Raw genomic sequence first — 15,251 nt, 5'->3', positions numbered from 1 at the left:
CTCAATATGAATCCCTCTCAGAGTGCTTGGGTGCACCATTGCACCCTCAATGAGCTTCTCTTCTTCTTTTATATGAGCCACTTCTGTCAAGATGTTTTCCAGCGAGAGGCCAATTTCCCATCCAAACACTCCCTCGGGACTTAATAAAATATTTGCTGGGCAATCATTGCAAAAGAAGTTTATGAAATGTGAAAAAGCAGACAGTTCAGCGAAAGGTAAATCTGTCAGTTCCACTTCTGTGTCTGCGACTGATGACGATCAGTGCTGGACATTTATTTATTTATTAGGAGGGAAATACAACCACTTACAGGGCTGTAATTTTAGGAACATGTCTCCCCTTTCCATCTTCATCTTTCCTCTAACTTCACTTCCTCTATCACTTCTGAGGATAACCCACTGGAGGGCCAGCTACAGTCCCCTCCAAAAGTATTGGAACAGTGAGGCCAATTCCCTTATTTTTGCTGTAGACTGGAAACATTTGGGTTTGACACCAAAAGATGAACATGAGACAAGAGATCAACATTTCAGCTTTCATTTCCAGGTATTTACATCTGGATCTGACACACAACTTAGAAGATAGCATTATTTGTAAAGGAGCACCACATTTTTAGGTCAGCAAAGCTATTGGAACAGATACACTTAAAATACATTAAAGTGAATAAGACTTAATATTTTGTTGCAAATCCTTTGCTTGCAAAAACTGCATCAAGCCTGTGACCCATTGACATCACCAAACGTTTGCATTCTTCTTTTGTGGTGCTTTTCCAGGCTTTCACTGCAGCCTCTTTCAGTTGTTGTTTGTTATGGGGGGTTACTCCGTTCAGTCTCCTCTTTAGCAGGTAAAATGCATGCTCTATAGGGTTTAAGTCTGGAGATTGACTTGGCCAGTCTAAAAGCTTCCACTTCTTGCCCCTGATGAACTCCTTTGTTGTTTTTGCAGTGTGTTTGGGGTCATTATCTTGCTGCATGATGAAGGATCTCCCCATCAGTTTGGTTTCATCTTCCTTTAAATTTGCAGACAAAATGTTTCTGTAGACTGCCGAGTTCATTATGCTGCTTGGGTCACAGGCTTGATGCAGTTATTGCAGGCAAAGGATTTGCAACATAATATGAAGTCTTATTCACTTTAATGTATTTTAAGTGTATCTGTTCCAATAGTTTTGCTCACCTAAAAATGTGGTGTTCCTTTACAAATAATGCTATCTTCTAAGTTGTGTATCAGATCCAGATGTAAATACCTGGAATAATAAATTAAAGTGAATAAGACTTAATATTTTGTTGCAAATCCTTTGCCTGCAATAAATGAAGTTAAGGTGTTAACTTAGATTCGGGAGTAGGACCACGCCTAAACCACACCCTCAATCACCTGACAAGCCTTCTTAAACGTAGCCAGCCTACTCCAACTGCTTGTCCGTGATTCTTCAACCCACCCTCCCTCACCTTACTCTACTGCACTTAACCTATTTCCTTGTCCTCTCAAACTCAACTCGTGCTCGTTCCTTCTATGCCCTGTCTACTTCCAGGTACAACCTGGGTCAAGATCAGCTCCGGCAGGATAACGCTGAGACGGAACCCCCATCCTGAGTCTCCTTCTGCTGGGCACACCACGCACAACTAATTCATTAAATGTTCAACTTATATCCTTGTGTGGCGTGGTCCTTGCTAGTGAACTGCACCAAGCCTGTGACCCAAGCAGCAAAATGAACTTGGCAGTCTACAGAAACATTTTGTCTGCCAATTTAAAGCAATATGCAACCAAACTGATGGGGAGATCCTTCATCATGCAGCAAGATAATGACCCCAAAGACACTGCAAAAACAACAAAGGAGTTCATCAGGGGCAATAAGTGGACGCTTTTAGACTGGCCAAGTCAATCTCCAGACTTAAACCCTATAGAGCATGCATTTTACCTGCTAAAGAGGAGACTGAAGGGAGTAACCCTCCATAACAAACAACAACTGAAAGAGGCTGCGGTGAAAGCCTGGAAAAGCATCACAAAAGAAGAATGCAAAAGTTTGGTGATGTCAATGGGTCACAGGCTTGATGCAGTTATTGCAGGCAAAGGATATGCAACAAAATATGAAGTCTTATTCACTTTAATTTATTTTAAAGGTGACATATCATGCAAAATTGACTTTTTATTGGTTCTCTACCTGAAATATGTGTCCCTGTCTACAAACCCCCTGAGAATGAAAAGAATCCATTCTGCCCCTGTTCTGATTTCTCCACCTTTCTGTAAATGTGTGTGAAATGAGCCGTTTCAGACTTCCGTGTTTTTGTTACGTAACAACAATATCCGGTCTGTCACGGAGTCAGAGCTCAGAGCTTGTTCAGCCCATAGACTGTATAAAATACAAAATCCCTCCTCCATTTTTCATTACCTGCACAAATGTGTGCTAACAAGGAGCTTAGGAAGGAGGCATGCTAGTTGTAGGCTGTCTTAATAAACACAGAGGTCGGTTTTACTCCCCACGTCTGCAGATTTGAAGATCTAGTGGATGATTTTTATTTATCATGGATAAGTGCTAGCACCAGTTAGCATAGCTTCATAGCTACATGTCGTAGCTGTAGCTGTGTACTAAGACACACGTCGACATACTGACAAATAAAACAACAAGAAACACAGAATCTGTGACCAATCCTTCAGAAAGGTCCCGCTGCCTTTCTGGCAGAGGTCGGTTTTACTCCCCACGTCTGCAGATTTGAAGATCTAGTGGATGATTTTTATTTATCATGGATACGTGCTAGCGCTAGTTAGCATAGCCACATAGCTACATGTTCGTAGCTGTGTACCAAGACACACGTCAACATACTGATAAATAAAACAACAAGAAACACTAAATCTGTGACCAATCCTTCAGAAAGGTCCTGCTGCAGGCACCTCCCCATCAGGATCAGATTCTGGATCAGATTCAGAGGGTTGAAGTAACGTGATCTCTGAGCAGCCGTGTATATTCAGCCAACATGTAAACATTAGATCAACGTGCTGGAGAGCCGAGGCACATCCACTTCCTGAGGGGGCGTGGTCAGAGAGAAAACAGAGTGTTCTCAGGAGGGCTGAAGAAGAGGGTTTTTCAGGCAGACCAGAATCTGATTTCAAAGTGTTTTTTTGAGCATAAACTTTAAAGACATGTTTTGGGGACCTCTTAGACCAATATATGTTGATGAAAAAAGCGTGATATGTCACCTTTAAATGTATCTGTTCCAATAGTTTTGCTCACCTAAAAATGTGGTTGTCCTTTACAAATAATGCTATCTTCTAAGTTGTGTATCAGATCCAGATGTAAATACCTGGAAATAAAAGCTGAAATGTTGATCTCTTGTCTCATGTTCATCTTTTGGTGTCAAACCCAAATGTTTCCAGTCTACAGCAAAAATAAGGGAATTGGCCTCACTGTTCCAATACTTTTGGAGGGGACTGTAGATCCACATCATACATATGACGTCAGCCTGCATCAATTCTATCAGATGCTCGGGAGGGAGGTTGACCCTTCGCATGCCAGATTAGGCCTTCACACTCAAACACATGCACATGATAAAAACACATAAACACATATACCCAGCGGTCCAACAGAAGACACAAGGTCACGGCATTTTCATGTCAGGACAGGATGAAAATAGAAAGAAGGCCATGAGCTGGACGGACTCGGGCACAATGAGTCAGCCGGCTGATAACACAGACAGACTGAATCAGTGGGCTGAAAGCAGAAGGCGGTTTGCGTGAGAGTGTGTGCTTGTGTGTGTGTGTGTCTGATCGAGAGAGAGGGAGAGGAAGCTAGAGAGATGATGTTCTCAGGTTTTCAGAGGGTTGGCTGCAGGTGCTGAACACCAGTCCCTGCAGGTCCCTGTGGATGTCCACAAACTGCTCCTCAACCCCAAACACAGGCTCAAAATAACTCCTGTCCCTTTGTTACAATTAGATTTATTCCCTCCCTCTCTTCCCTTCTCTCTTTCACAAACACACACACACAGTTTCTCTGCTGCCTCGCTAGGTTCATACTCTTACTCATGCCATCTGTTTTTATTCAGGTTCGCCTAAATTCTGGGATGTGGAAAGGGAGCTGAAGAATCCTGTTTTTTTTTAAAAACACTCTTTCTTTTCTTTGTATTTCTAATTTCAGACAAAAGATTTATCCCATTATACTGAAATATACTTTATTGTAAGGATTTCAAAATGAGGCTGGTAATCTACTGCACATATTTCATTGTTTACATTCATTTTAAATACACTTAATAATGCTAAGATATGCAGATTAGGCGTGAGTAAACATTGCTGAAATGACACAGCATTTATGGGTGACCAGCAAGAGAAGAGGAGACAAATTCTGCTGTGTAAGATTTGGCAGCATTTGTTTTTCCACTGGGAAACACTGTCCTCTTGTGGTAAACATTCTGAGGTAGGAGAGACCTGCATGAAAAGAGAGAGAGAGAGCAGATGTCTGGACATAGAATCATACACTTTATGGTCATCAAAAACATAAAAAAAGGAATAATGCAAACCCTAGAAAATTGTTGCAGCAATACTGAAGCTATCAATAAATGTTTTCACCTTGAAGCTTGATCCTCTGAGTAGTAGACACCAACTGTTGTCCTTATTAAAAGCAGGTCAGTCAACCACATTATTGCACACGTGGACTTGACTTTTCATCATGGTGAACATGGGCTCTGTGGTTTATTTTGAGTCAATCCCACATACAGCTTCCTGCTGCCCTACATGCTCTCCAAATAATCCATGGCTGAGAATAGTTCCTAAAACATGCACTACATATTCCAATCTGGTGTCCTCTGTTTATTCTGGAGAACAGAGAGTTTATGGGAGCTTTTATTTCTGACTTGAACTGAAATGGAACACTGTAATGTTTATTTGGACATTTACTCAATGTTGTTGATGTATTGAAAATCGGCACATCTGCTCCTCTTTGTTAAGACTTATGGGATGCAACAGGGTTTTTACTCTAAAGAGTTGGCAGACAAAAAAAAATACGGCTTTATAACTATCCCACTTCAGCAGCTTAAAAATAGATACAGTTATCTATAAGTGTATTTCTTAATAAAGAATATAGGTACAATGCAAAGAAGAGGCAAAAAAGACATAGATCAATGAAACATAGAGTAAAGGAGGGTTTTAATGGGGGCCATTCAGATAATATAAGGTAGGAAGTATGATTAAAGGGACACTGTGCACTGCAGTCATCATAGGCCAGTCACCACAGAGGAAGCTTAAGCTGAACTGAGCTTTGGACATAGAACGGGAAGGAATAGAAAACGCTATACCGCACAACTTATGTGCACTTGTTACATTTTTTTAATATTTAAATAGTTTTAGTTTTTTATATTTCAGATTTGTGATGTCTGATTGTTTTAATCTTTTATCTTTTGTTGTTTTTATTTGCCCAACTTTGATTTATTTCCTTTTATTTTGTCTTCCCCATATTTGTCTGTCCCATATGGTCTAGCGGTTAGGATTCCTGGTTTTCACTCAGGCGGCCCGGGGTTCAACTCCCGGTATGGGAACAAGTATATAAGCAGTAGCTCAGTCCATAGGGGCTTGGCTTGGGAACCGAAGGGTCCCCTGTTCGAGTCCTAATATGGATGAAGTTTGGCAAGTGGACTGGTGGCTGGAGAGGTGCTGGTTCACTTGCTGATGTGCCCTTGAGCAAAGCACCCAACTGCTCGGAGTGTGCTGGTTGATGGCAGCATCCTCACTCTGACATCTCTCCTAAGCATGTTCACTGCATGTGTGTGCATGATTGTATGTATATATAGCATGTCCAAAAATAGCACCAATCCCTGGGGATTAATAAAGTACCTTTCTTTCTGTCATCCTCAAATTTCTATAAATAATAATAATAAAAAAACCAGATAGTTAAAATTGATAAAATAATAAGACAGCATTAAAATCAATATATAAAAAAAGCATTATTATAAAATGATTAAAGCCTAAATAAAGCCAGACTGAATGAATACGTTTTAAGTTTATGTTTAAAAGTCTCAGTATATTTTTGGAGTAGTTTAATGTTTAATGGAGAAAGCTAAATAAAGGCTTTTTAAGTCTACTTCATGCCACTGTTGGAAAAATCTGACCCTGTTCAGCCACCCCAGTTTAAAAAACGTTCTATATTGACGTTTCTGTGCCTACGTTCAAACCGGAAGTTAAAATCTGACGCGTCTTACGTCCTACGTCACTTCCCCCGCAGGGCGCGAAAACTGTACTTTCACTTCTCCAACAGAACACCCCTCCGCTCTGAGGTCTGAGCTCTGAGTGAGGTTAGTATCTTTAAAATGACTGCAGGACACCATGACTTATTTAAACCCTCTTTATGTGAGCGCACAGAGGGGAAGGCTGCTCTTTAAGTCTGTGTCTGACTGGATAACAGGGAAACGAAGCATGTAGCTTAACTTCCATGTAAGCTAGCCTGCTAAGTTGTTGTTAGTAAGAAGCTAATCATGTGCAGGATTAGCTAAACACACAACCTGCACAGGATACACTGACAGACTGTCAGACTGTATGACTCAGTTATACAGGACAGTTAAAGGTATTAGCTTGCTTAGTTTTATTATTGAGTCTCTGTTAACATGAATTTGATATCATGAAGCTTCGAACTCCAGATTTACTTATTATGGGATGGATACAGAATTTAATTCAGAGTTTTTTTTCTCTCCTTTGTTTTTTTTTATCTGGCTTTTAAATAAACCATGTCTGCAGTGTTAATGTAATGTGAAATTATTCATGAATACACATGCATTATTTCCTACCCTTTGATTTGCATTAACTTCATGTAAAGTTCTGACTTTAGGACTTTGTGATACCTCAGATATGGGAGTAAATGAGGAGATAAGGCGTGCAGAGTTTAAATCTCATGTTAAGACTCACTTTTACAGAACTGTTAATTTATTTACTTTCATTTTATTTAACTATTTAATTTGATTTTTTGTTTGATTAATTCTTGCTTTATTATTTAATTAGTAATTTATCATTTTAATGTTATTAATATATCTTTTTTCATTTGAACTTAATTGTATTTTTATTTTTTAAATTCTATTTAACTAATTAAATTTATTTGTTATTGTTTTTTTTTTTCATTTTTCAATTTAAAGTTCTTATCTTTCTTTTTCCATTTTAATTTAATTTTAATTAAATTTTCTAATCCTATTTAACTAATTAGTTTTATTTATTTATTATTATTATTTTGTTTTTTATAATTTTATTATTCATGTATTATTCATTATTTAAATGTTCTTATTTTATATTTTTATATTTTGATCTAATTTAAATTATTTATTTAAATTTCGTTTTTTTCTATTTAGCATTTTTGCGTTGTATTTTCTTTTTGCATTGTTTGAATTTTCTACACTTCTCTCTGTCTGTTAAAGCATCATTCTGTCATCCTCCTGAATTCTGCCATGCTTTGTTTGTCACATCACTTAGTAAACATTTCTTTAAAATAGAAAAATGTAAAAGTTATTATTATGATTAATATTATTAATATTATTATTTTTATTTTTTTATATGAATCCAGCAGTAATGTAGCTGCAGCAGAATGTCAATGTGGCTTTTTTGTCAAGGTACCCTCTCTTCATCGTCTCTATTTCTACTTCCAGACAGCAAACATGTCCAGAATAGACAAGATGAGCATCCTCGGGGTGAGGAGTTTTGGGATTGAGGATAAAGACAAACAAGTCATTTCTTTTTTCACCCCCCTGACTGTCCTGGTCGGACCCAACGGAGCAGGAAAAACGGTACGAGAACATGTAGCCTGATTGTCACTTTATCTTTACCATGACATACTGTATGTGCATTGGGATGAGGGTAAATGATTCTATTTTTAAATAATCCACAGATAAGGTTTTAGAAAATATTTTAAAATGATGAGTACATCTCCCTCATTGTGATTTGTTTTTAATACGACCCTCTTTTGTGTTTGTTTCAGACTATCATAGAGTGCCTTAGGTATGCGACGGCAGGAGAACTTCCACCTGGATCTAAAGGAGGGGCATTTGTTCATGATCCAAAGGTGAACTCACTGTGTTTTTATACCCATTGATAAATACTGTTCTTCCAATTTATTCCAGTACTAAGTGCTCTGACTATGAATTCTACAATGTCAGTGGTTGTCTTCATTTGAAAACAAGGGCAGAGGTGGCAGGCACATCCAGACCCTGAAGTTCTTGGTGCTGGACAGAGATAGCAAAGATTAAAAGTAGATAAATCTGCAGACAGAAGCTGCTCCAATATGCATTTAATGAAAAATATCACCACAAGTGACGTTTTGGGCCATTGCCTTTCACCAGACATGAACTAATGAGGAGACACACCTCCATATATTCCCCATATACAGTCATGTATGTACAGGTCCCAAAATCTTAATGTTTTGTTCCCCGAGCCATTTTGTTATGACTTTTGCTTTATGGCAAGGTGCTCCATCATGCTGAAAAAGGCATTCTTCATCACCAAACTGACCTTGGATGGTTGGGAGAAGTTGCTCTCGGAGGACGTTCTGGTACCATTCTTTATTCATGGCTGGGTTTTTAGGCAAGATTGTGAGAGAGCCCACTCCCTTGACCGAAAAGCAACCCCACACATGAATGGTCTCAGGATGCTTCACTGTTGGCAAGAGACAGGACTGATGGTAGCGCTCACCTCGTCTTCTCCGAACAAGCCTTCCTCCAGATGCCCCAAACAATCGGAAAGGGGATTCATCAGAGAACATGACTTTACCCCAGTCCTCAGCAGTCCAGTCCCTGTACCTTCTGCAGAATATCAGTCAGTCCCTGATGTTTTTACTGGAGAGAAGTGGCTTCTTTGCTGCCCTCCTTGACACCAGGCCTTCCTCCAAAAGTCTTCGCCTCACTGTGCGTGCAGATGCACTCACACCTGCCTGCTGCCATTCCTGAGCAAGCTCTGCACTGGTGGTGGCCCGATCCCGCAGCTGTAACACCTTCAGGAGACGGTCCTGGCGCTTGCTGGACTTTCTTGGGCGCCCTGGAGCCTGTTTGGCAACAATTGAACCTCTCTCCTTGAAGTTCTTGATAATTCGATAGACGGTTGACTGAGGTGCAATCTTACACGCTGCTATAAACTTCCCTGTTAGGCCCTTTTTGTGCAATGCAATGATAGCTGCACGTGTTACCTTGCAGGTAACCATGGCTAACAGATGAGGAACAATGGTGTCATGCACCATCTTCCTTTTAAAGTGTCCAGTCACTCAATCATGACAGATGATGGCCAGCCTTGTCCTCATCAACACCCACACCTGTGTTAATGTGTGTGACACCTGTGTGTCATTGAAATTATGTTAGCTGGTTCTTTTGTGGCAGGGCTGAAATGCAGTGGAAATGTGTTTTTGGTGATAAAGTTCATTTTCAAGGCAAAGAGGGACTTTGCAATTAATTGCAGTTGAGCTGATCACTCCTCATAACATTCTGGAGTATATGCAAATTGCCATTATAAAAACTGAAACAGCAGACTTTGTGAAAATTAATAGTTGTGTCATTCTCAAAACTTTTGGCCATGACTGTACAACCCCTTGTTCACCTGATAGGTCACTGAGAGTAATCACAGTGGATAATATAATACAAGTTGTACAAATTATACAGTTACATACTTACACACACCTACACTCATATACATATGGCCTTCACGGAAGGGGGGCTGCAAATCAAACAAATGAGTTTTAGGATTCAGGCGATTAAACACTAATTTAAACAAGCCTGTTATGCTGAATGCTGCTAATTACTTCACACTGCAGGGACACAGGAGTAGGTTTATTATGCATACCTTTATATTAATGCTAAAATTGAACAATTCATGCTTTGTAAATTCCAGGACGCCCATGAGACGGACGTGCGAGCACAGATTCGACTTCTCTTCTCTGACGTTAATGGAGAAAAAGTGACGATCCATCGCTCCATGTCCTGCACGCAGAAAGCCAAGAATTACTCCTTCAAAAGTTTGGAGCAGGTCATCACCAGAATGAAGTGAGTGACGGTCGAAGAGTCCTCATGTTGGAGAACTTATGTTGTTGTTACGTGACCCTCTTCTTTTACATGTGACCTCTGTTATTACTCATCCAGGAATGGTGAGAAGGTGAGCTTGTCATCAAAGTGCGGTGAACTGGACCGGGAGATGATTTCGTCTCTTGGCGTGTCGAAGCCGGTCCTGAATCACGTCATCTTCTGTCACCAAGAAGAATCCAACTGGCCGCTCAGCGAGGGCAAAGCACTGAAAGACAAGTTTGACTCCATCTTTGCTGCAACCAAGTAATCGATCTTCTTTTTCGTCTTTAAAGTTTATTGAAATGACAATACAGGGAAGAATACAAACCTGCATACGTCGTTTGAACACTACTGACTGCTTCTTCCTCTCAGGTATATCAAAGCTCTGGAGACGATGCGTCAGCTCCGTCTCAAACAGACTCACACGGTCAAAGAGTGTCAGGTGGAGCTGCGCTACCTGAAGCAGAACAAGGAGAAAGCCCAGCAGATTCGAGAGACTGTGGCCACCAAGGAGGCTCAGCTGGTGGCCTCTAAAGACAGCGTCCAGCAGATAGAGAACCTGATCGATCCACTAGAGGTTCGTCAGTGTGTTTTTGTTTGATAAGTAACGGCCAAATCCCACCAGATCCGTGTCCAGTCCGTCACAGCACCAGATCTGATAGGTTTCTATTCTAGTCAATGTGTTAACTTCCAAACCAGAAACCTTGGGGTAATCATAGACTCAGACCTTAATTTCAGCAGCCACATTAAGACAATTACAAAGTCAGCCTATTATCACCTTAAGAATATATCAAGGATTAAAGGACTCATGTCTCAGCAGGATGCAGAAAAACTGGTCCATGCATTTATCTTTAGCAGACTAGACTACTGTAACGGGGTCTTTACAGGACTCCCTAAAAAGTCCATCAGACGGCTGCAGCTCATACAGAATGCTGCTGCTCGAGTCCTAACAAGGACCAACAAAGTAGATCACATCACTCTAGTTCTTAGATCTCTACACTGACTTCCTGTCTGTCAGAGAATAGACTTTAAAATCCTGCTGATGGTTTATAAAGCACTGAATGGTTTAGGCTGATCTGCTACTACTTTATGAACCACCTCGACCTCTGAGGTCATCAGGTACTGGTCTGCTTTCAGTTCCTAGAGTCAGAAGGAAACATGGTGAAGCAGCGTTTAGTCATTATGCTCCACATATCTGGAACACACTCCCTGAAAGCTGCAGGTCTGCTCCAACTCTCACCTCTTTTAAATCAAAGACTAAGACTTTTTTATTTGCCACTGCCTTCCTATCTTAGATTATTTTAACCCACTTTAAATTAAAATTTTAATGTAATTTTTAATATATTTCTAATTTTCCTTTTCTTTTCATTTTAATTGTGTTCTTTTATGCCTGTCTGAATGTCTCCAATGCTTTTAATGTTTTAATGTAAAGCGCATTGAGTTGCCCTCGTGTATGAAATGCGCTATACAAATAAAGCTGCCTTGCCTTGCCTTGCCTTCCACTGGATCCGCTCCATTGCGTTCCGGCTGCGTCTCTGATCCGGCAGGTCGGTGCCCTCTGGATCAGATACACAAGACTTCTATTTGTAGCCAGATGCTGGAGCACGACGCATCAATCTCAACAGAGCAGATGGAGCGGGACAGGAAGTCAGGTTTCACCAAAACAAAATGAAAACATCCGGTTAATTTTCAGAATAAAACACTCTGTGTTATCACCAGATCGTATTTCACTTAACTACAACAACAAACCAAAGTCATGATGAGCGGAGCCAGGCCTGGAGTCAACAGGTCAGAGGTTTTCAGAGGACCAGAAAGACAACATGGATGAGGAGAGGAGGAGGAGGAGAATCCTTGATTCAGTGATTACTGCATGGAAACCTCGGTCTGTGACTCCAGCTGTCTGGCGGTCCTGGTCCATGCTGCGTTCTGAAAATGCAACCGGTGAGATTGCACGGAGCTGGACCGCAGCGGATCAGAGACGGACTGGACACAGATCTGCATGCTGTTAGAGGGGAGAGACATGTCCAGAAAGAGCACACACTTGGACCCTTTATGTCACTAATTAACTTTTATGATAACTTCCAGATGAGGCTGACAGACATCGACATGAAACTGGGAAAAGTGATGAAGCTGGATAACGACATCAAGGCGTTAGACAGCAGGAAGAAACAGATGGAGGAGGACAACAAGGAGCTGGAGGAAACGATGGAACAGGTAACTTCAAATACTTAGACTTCATCACGTCTTGATCTGTTTCATGTGAAGAAAAAATGTAATAATGCCACAAGAGTCCTGACCGATTTATAAGCTCTGAAGGCACCCAGTGGAGTCAGACTTCTCTCTCTGATGTACTCACTTAGCTTCAGAGCAGATCTGAGCCTGTAAGGTGTGTGTGTCTGCTGCAGGTGTTTCAGGGTTCAGATGAGGAGCTGCAGGACGCCTACCAGAACCACCAGAGGACGGTGAGGGAGAAGGAGCGGAGGCTGACGGACTGCCAGAAGGAGCTGGAGAGAGCTGGACGGGAGTGTCAGAGACTCAACAGAGTCAAAGCCGATCTCCTGGTGGAACAAGGTACACACACACACACACACACACACACACGAACACGAACACGAACACGAACACGCACATAACTGTTTCAACACTTTCTACGTTTACAGAGAGATATTTCCTTCACACTATATTTGCTGCCCCTCTCTCTTTCCAGGTCGTCTACAGCTCGAGGCTGACCGACAAACCCAGAACATCAAGAACCGAGACACTCAGGTATGACAGAGAACCGGACCTCTATGCTCTCGTGCAACAGAACTGAAGACACCTAGCTTGTTTTTGGAGCTTGTAGCTTTGTTTTTTGTTTTTTTTTTAAGGTTAAATTCACTCTTATGAAATGCAAGTTGACAATAACAAAAGGAATGCAAGGAGCAGGGAAACTACAACACACAGTCAATGGGCCTCATTCACCAAAGGTGCATTTCAACCAAGAGTCCTGGGGTCTTTTAGCCCCCTGAACTACTTTACCCTGAACTAAAAGGTTCCTGTGCCCCCATTGTTGTCTGTGTTTCGACCGCGGGCTGAAGTCCCAGGTAGATTGTGAAAATCTGGCCAGTGACATATGGAGAGAAAAAAAGTAAATGCACTACACCACCAGACCAGTGGAGGGCAGTAAAACAAAGAGGAATGCCATTCATCACAGATGACACCATAGAAGCAGACGGACAGGCAGGTATCATTATGAGCAACACAACAGTTAGCCTGTTAGCATGAAGAGACTCAGCTGGCGCTGTTTTAGATGGTGCTATATTTCATCACAGATGGATTCACTGAATCAACACGTGAGAGGAGATAAGCGCGAGTAGCAAAGACGTTTCAACACGGCTTTAAAATCCTTTTGAACTCAAAAAGCCGTGGCAGAGATCGGCCAGTGTTTTGGTGTAAACAGCGACCCTGTTAACTGGAGACTTTCAGCCGGATGCATCCCTCATAAACGTCTTTAGACGATCATTAAATATCTGATGAGGATATTTTGAAATCCTAATAAAAACTAAACTAGTTTGCATCCCCAGGAACTCCCTCTGTGTTTCAACAGCTGTGTAAACTCCACAAACACTGACACGTTCAGCTGAAGGTCTCCAGTTTACAGGGTCACTTTTAAAACCGGAACACCGGGAGAGATGCATTCACGGTGGGCTGAGAGAAGACTACTGTTACAAGCTGCTAAATCAAGAGAATCACAGCTTCTTCTTTTGAAAAGTACACACACATACAAAAAAGATAGAACAAATAACAATCACTTTCAAATGAGGGGAAAACACCAGGAACCATGTTTGATGGAAGTGTCTCCTCCTCAGGTTCGCTCTCTGTCATCCTATCTGGACATGGAGGGTTACGACCGGCCTCCCTTCACATCTCTCCAGCTCGAGAGCTTCAATCGTCACGTCACACAGAGACTGGAGCAGGAAAAAAACACTGTCACTCAAGTTCTGGTAGGAACACTCGTCTGCAATCCTTTCTCATTTTGACACTTTAAGAAAGTGTCAAAGCCACAGTCAGATCAAAAACAAGTGACCATGGTTTCTGATTCCACCCAGGCCGACCTGCAGCAAAAGGAGCAGCAGAAGCAGCAGTCCATCGACGAAATGAGAGACAAGAAGACCGGTCTGGAGAGAACCGTGGAGTTGAAGAGAGACCTGCAGGGGAAGAAGCAGAATGAACTGAGGAACATCAGAGCTGAGCTGCAGAGGCTGGAGGGCTCGTCTAGTCGACTTCAGGAGCTGGAGACTGAACTGACGAAGGCGGTGAGCATCAAAACTTGTAGAACACGACGCTCCCAACATGCAGACCGGCTCTTCTTACCTAAAGTCTTTAAAAGTAGTATGGGAGGTCAAGCCTTCAGTTATCAGGCCCCTCTCCTTTGAAATCTTCTACCAGTCAGGGTCCGGGAGGCAGACACCCTCTCTACTTTTAAGAGTAGGCTTCAAACTTTCTTTTTTGATAAAGCTTATAGTTAGAGCTGGATCAGGCTTGGACCAGGTCTTAGTTATGATGCTATAGGCTTAGACTGACACACTGGGATCCTGTCTTTCCCTCTCTCTCCTCTCTCAGCCTGTCTCTTACTTTAACTCTTCCTGTCCCATTAAAGTTACTAACCATAGACCTTTCTGGAGTCCCTGAGCTCCCTTGTCTCGTAGGTTCCTCTGGATCTCTGCCGTAGATTCCCTTTTTGGGGTCTGTCATTCATCCTTTCTTTTCTTCTTTCCTTCTTTCTGTCTTCTTTCTTTCCTTTAATTCCATTCATTCTTTCGTTCTTCCTTTCTTTTTTCTTCTTTATCTTATTTCTTCTTTTTTTTAACCCTTTTTCCTTTCATTCTTTCTTTCTTGCTGTCCTTCTTGCTTTCTTTCTTTCTTTCTTTCTTACTTCACTTCTCTTTTATACGTTCTTTCTATCTTTCTCTCTTTGTTCTCTCCATGTTTCTTCATCCTTTATGTCTCCTTTTCTTATCTCGTCCTTACCTTCAGTCTTTCTTTCATCATTTATTCTCCTCTTTTTCTTTCTTCTGGTCTCCCTCCCTTTTCTCTTTTCTTAGACCTTTCTGGAATCCCTCTCTCTCTCTCTCTCTCTCTCTCTCTCTCTCTCTCTCTCTCTCTCTCAAATTCAAATTCAAATTTGCTTTATTGGCATGAACAACGAGATATTATTGCCAAAGCACATAAATTCATACAGTACATTGTATATTCTCTCTCTCTCTCTCCGCTCT

General features: G+C 41.3%; 1 protein-coding gene and 1 non-coding gene across 2 annotated transcripts in view; both read left to right on the top strand.

Moving 5' to 3' along the window:
* Positions 1 to 5,441: 5,441 nt before the first annotated feature.
* On the top strand, positions 5,442 to 5,514 carry trnae-uuc. The gene has a single exon. It is a non-coding gene; the product is annotated as a tRNA-Glu (tRNA).
* A 639-nt stretch (positions 5,515 to 6,153) lies between these two features.
* The window catches only part of LOC117812662 (DNA repair protein RAD50-like), a 33,407-nt gene continuing 24,309 nt past the window's right edge, over positions 6,154 to 15,251 (top strand). The window contains exons 1-11 of the mRNA XM_034683567.1: positions 6,154 to 6,267; positions 7,603 to 7,740; positions 7,932 to 8,015; positions 9,827 to 9,978; positions 10,075 to 10,260; positions 10,369 to 10,573; positions 12,082 to 12,210; positions 12,402 to 12,567; positions 12,704 to 12,762; positions 13,845 to 13,979; positions 14,085 to 14,291. Coding sequence (XP_034539458.1) covers positions 7,612 to 7,740; positions 7,932 to 8,015; positions 9,827 to 9,978; positions 10,075 to 10,260; positions 10,369 to 10,573; positions 12,082 to 12,210; positions 12,402 to 12,567; positions 12,704 to 12,762; positions 13,845 to 13,979; positions 14,085 to 14,291 — 1,452 coding nt within the window. The 5' untranslated portion in view covers positions 6,154 to 6,267; positions 7,603 to 7,611. The remainder of the gene's footprint in view (positions 6,268 to 7,602; positions 7,741 to 7,931; positions 8,016 to 9,826; positions 9,979 to 10,074; positions 10,261 to 10,368; positions 10,574 to 12,081; positions 12,211 to 12,401; positions 12,568 to 12,703; positions 12,763 to 13,844; positions 13,980 to 14,084; positions 14,292 to 15,251) is intronic.

This window comes from Notolabrus celidotus, chromosome 5 (assembly GCF_009762535.1).
Source record: "Notolabrus celidotus isolate fNotCel1 chromosome 5, fNotCel1.pri, whole genome shotgun sequence".
Classification (NCBI taxonomy): Eukaryota; Metazoa; Chordata; class Actinopteri; order Labriformes; family Labridae; genus Notolabrus; species Notolabrus celidotus.
This window is presented reverse-complemented; position numbering and strand designations above follow the sequence as displayed.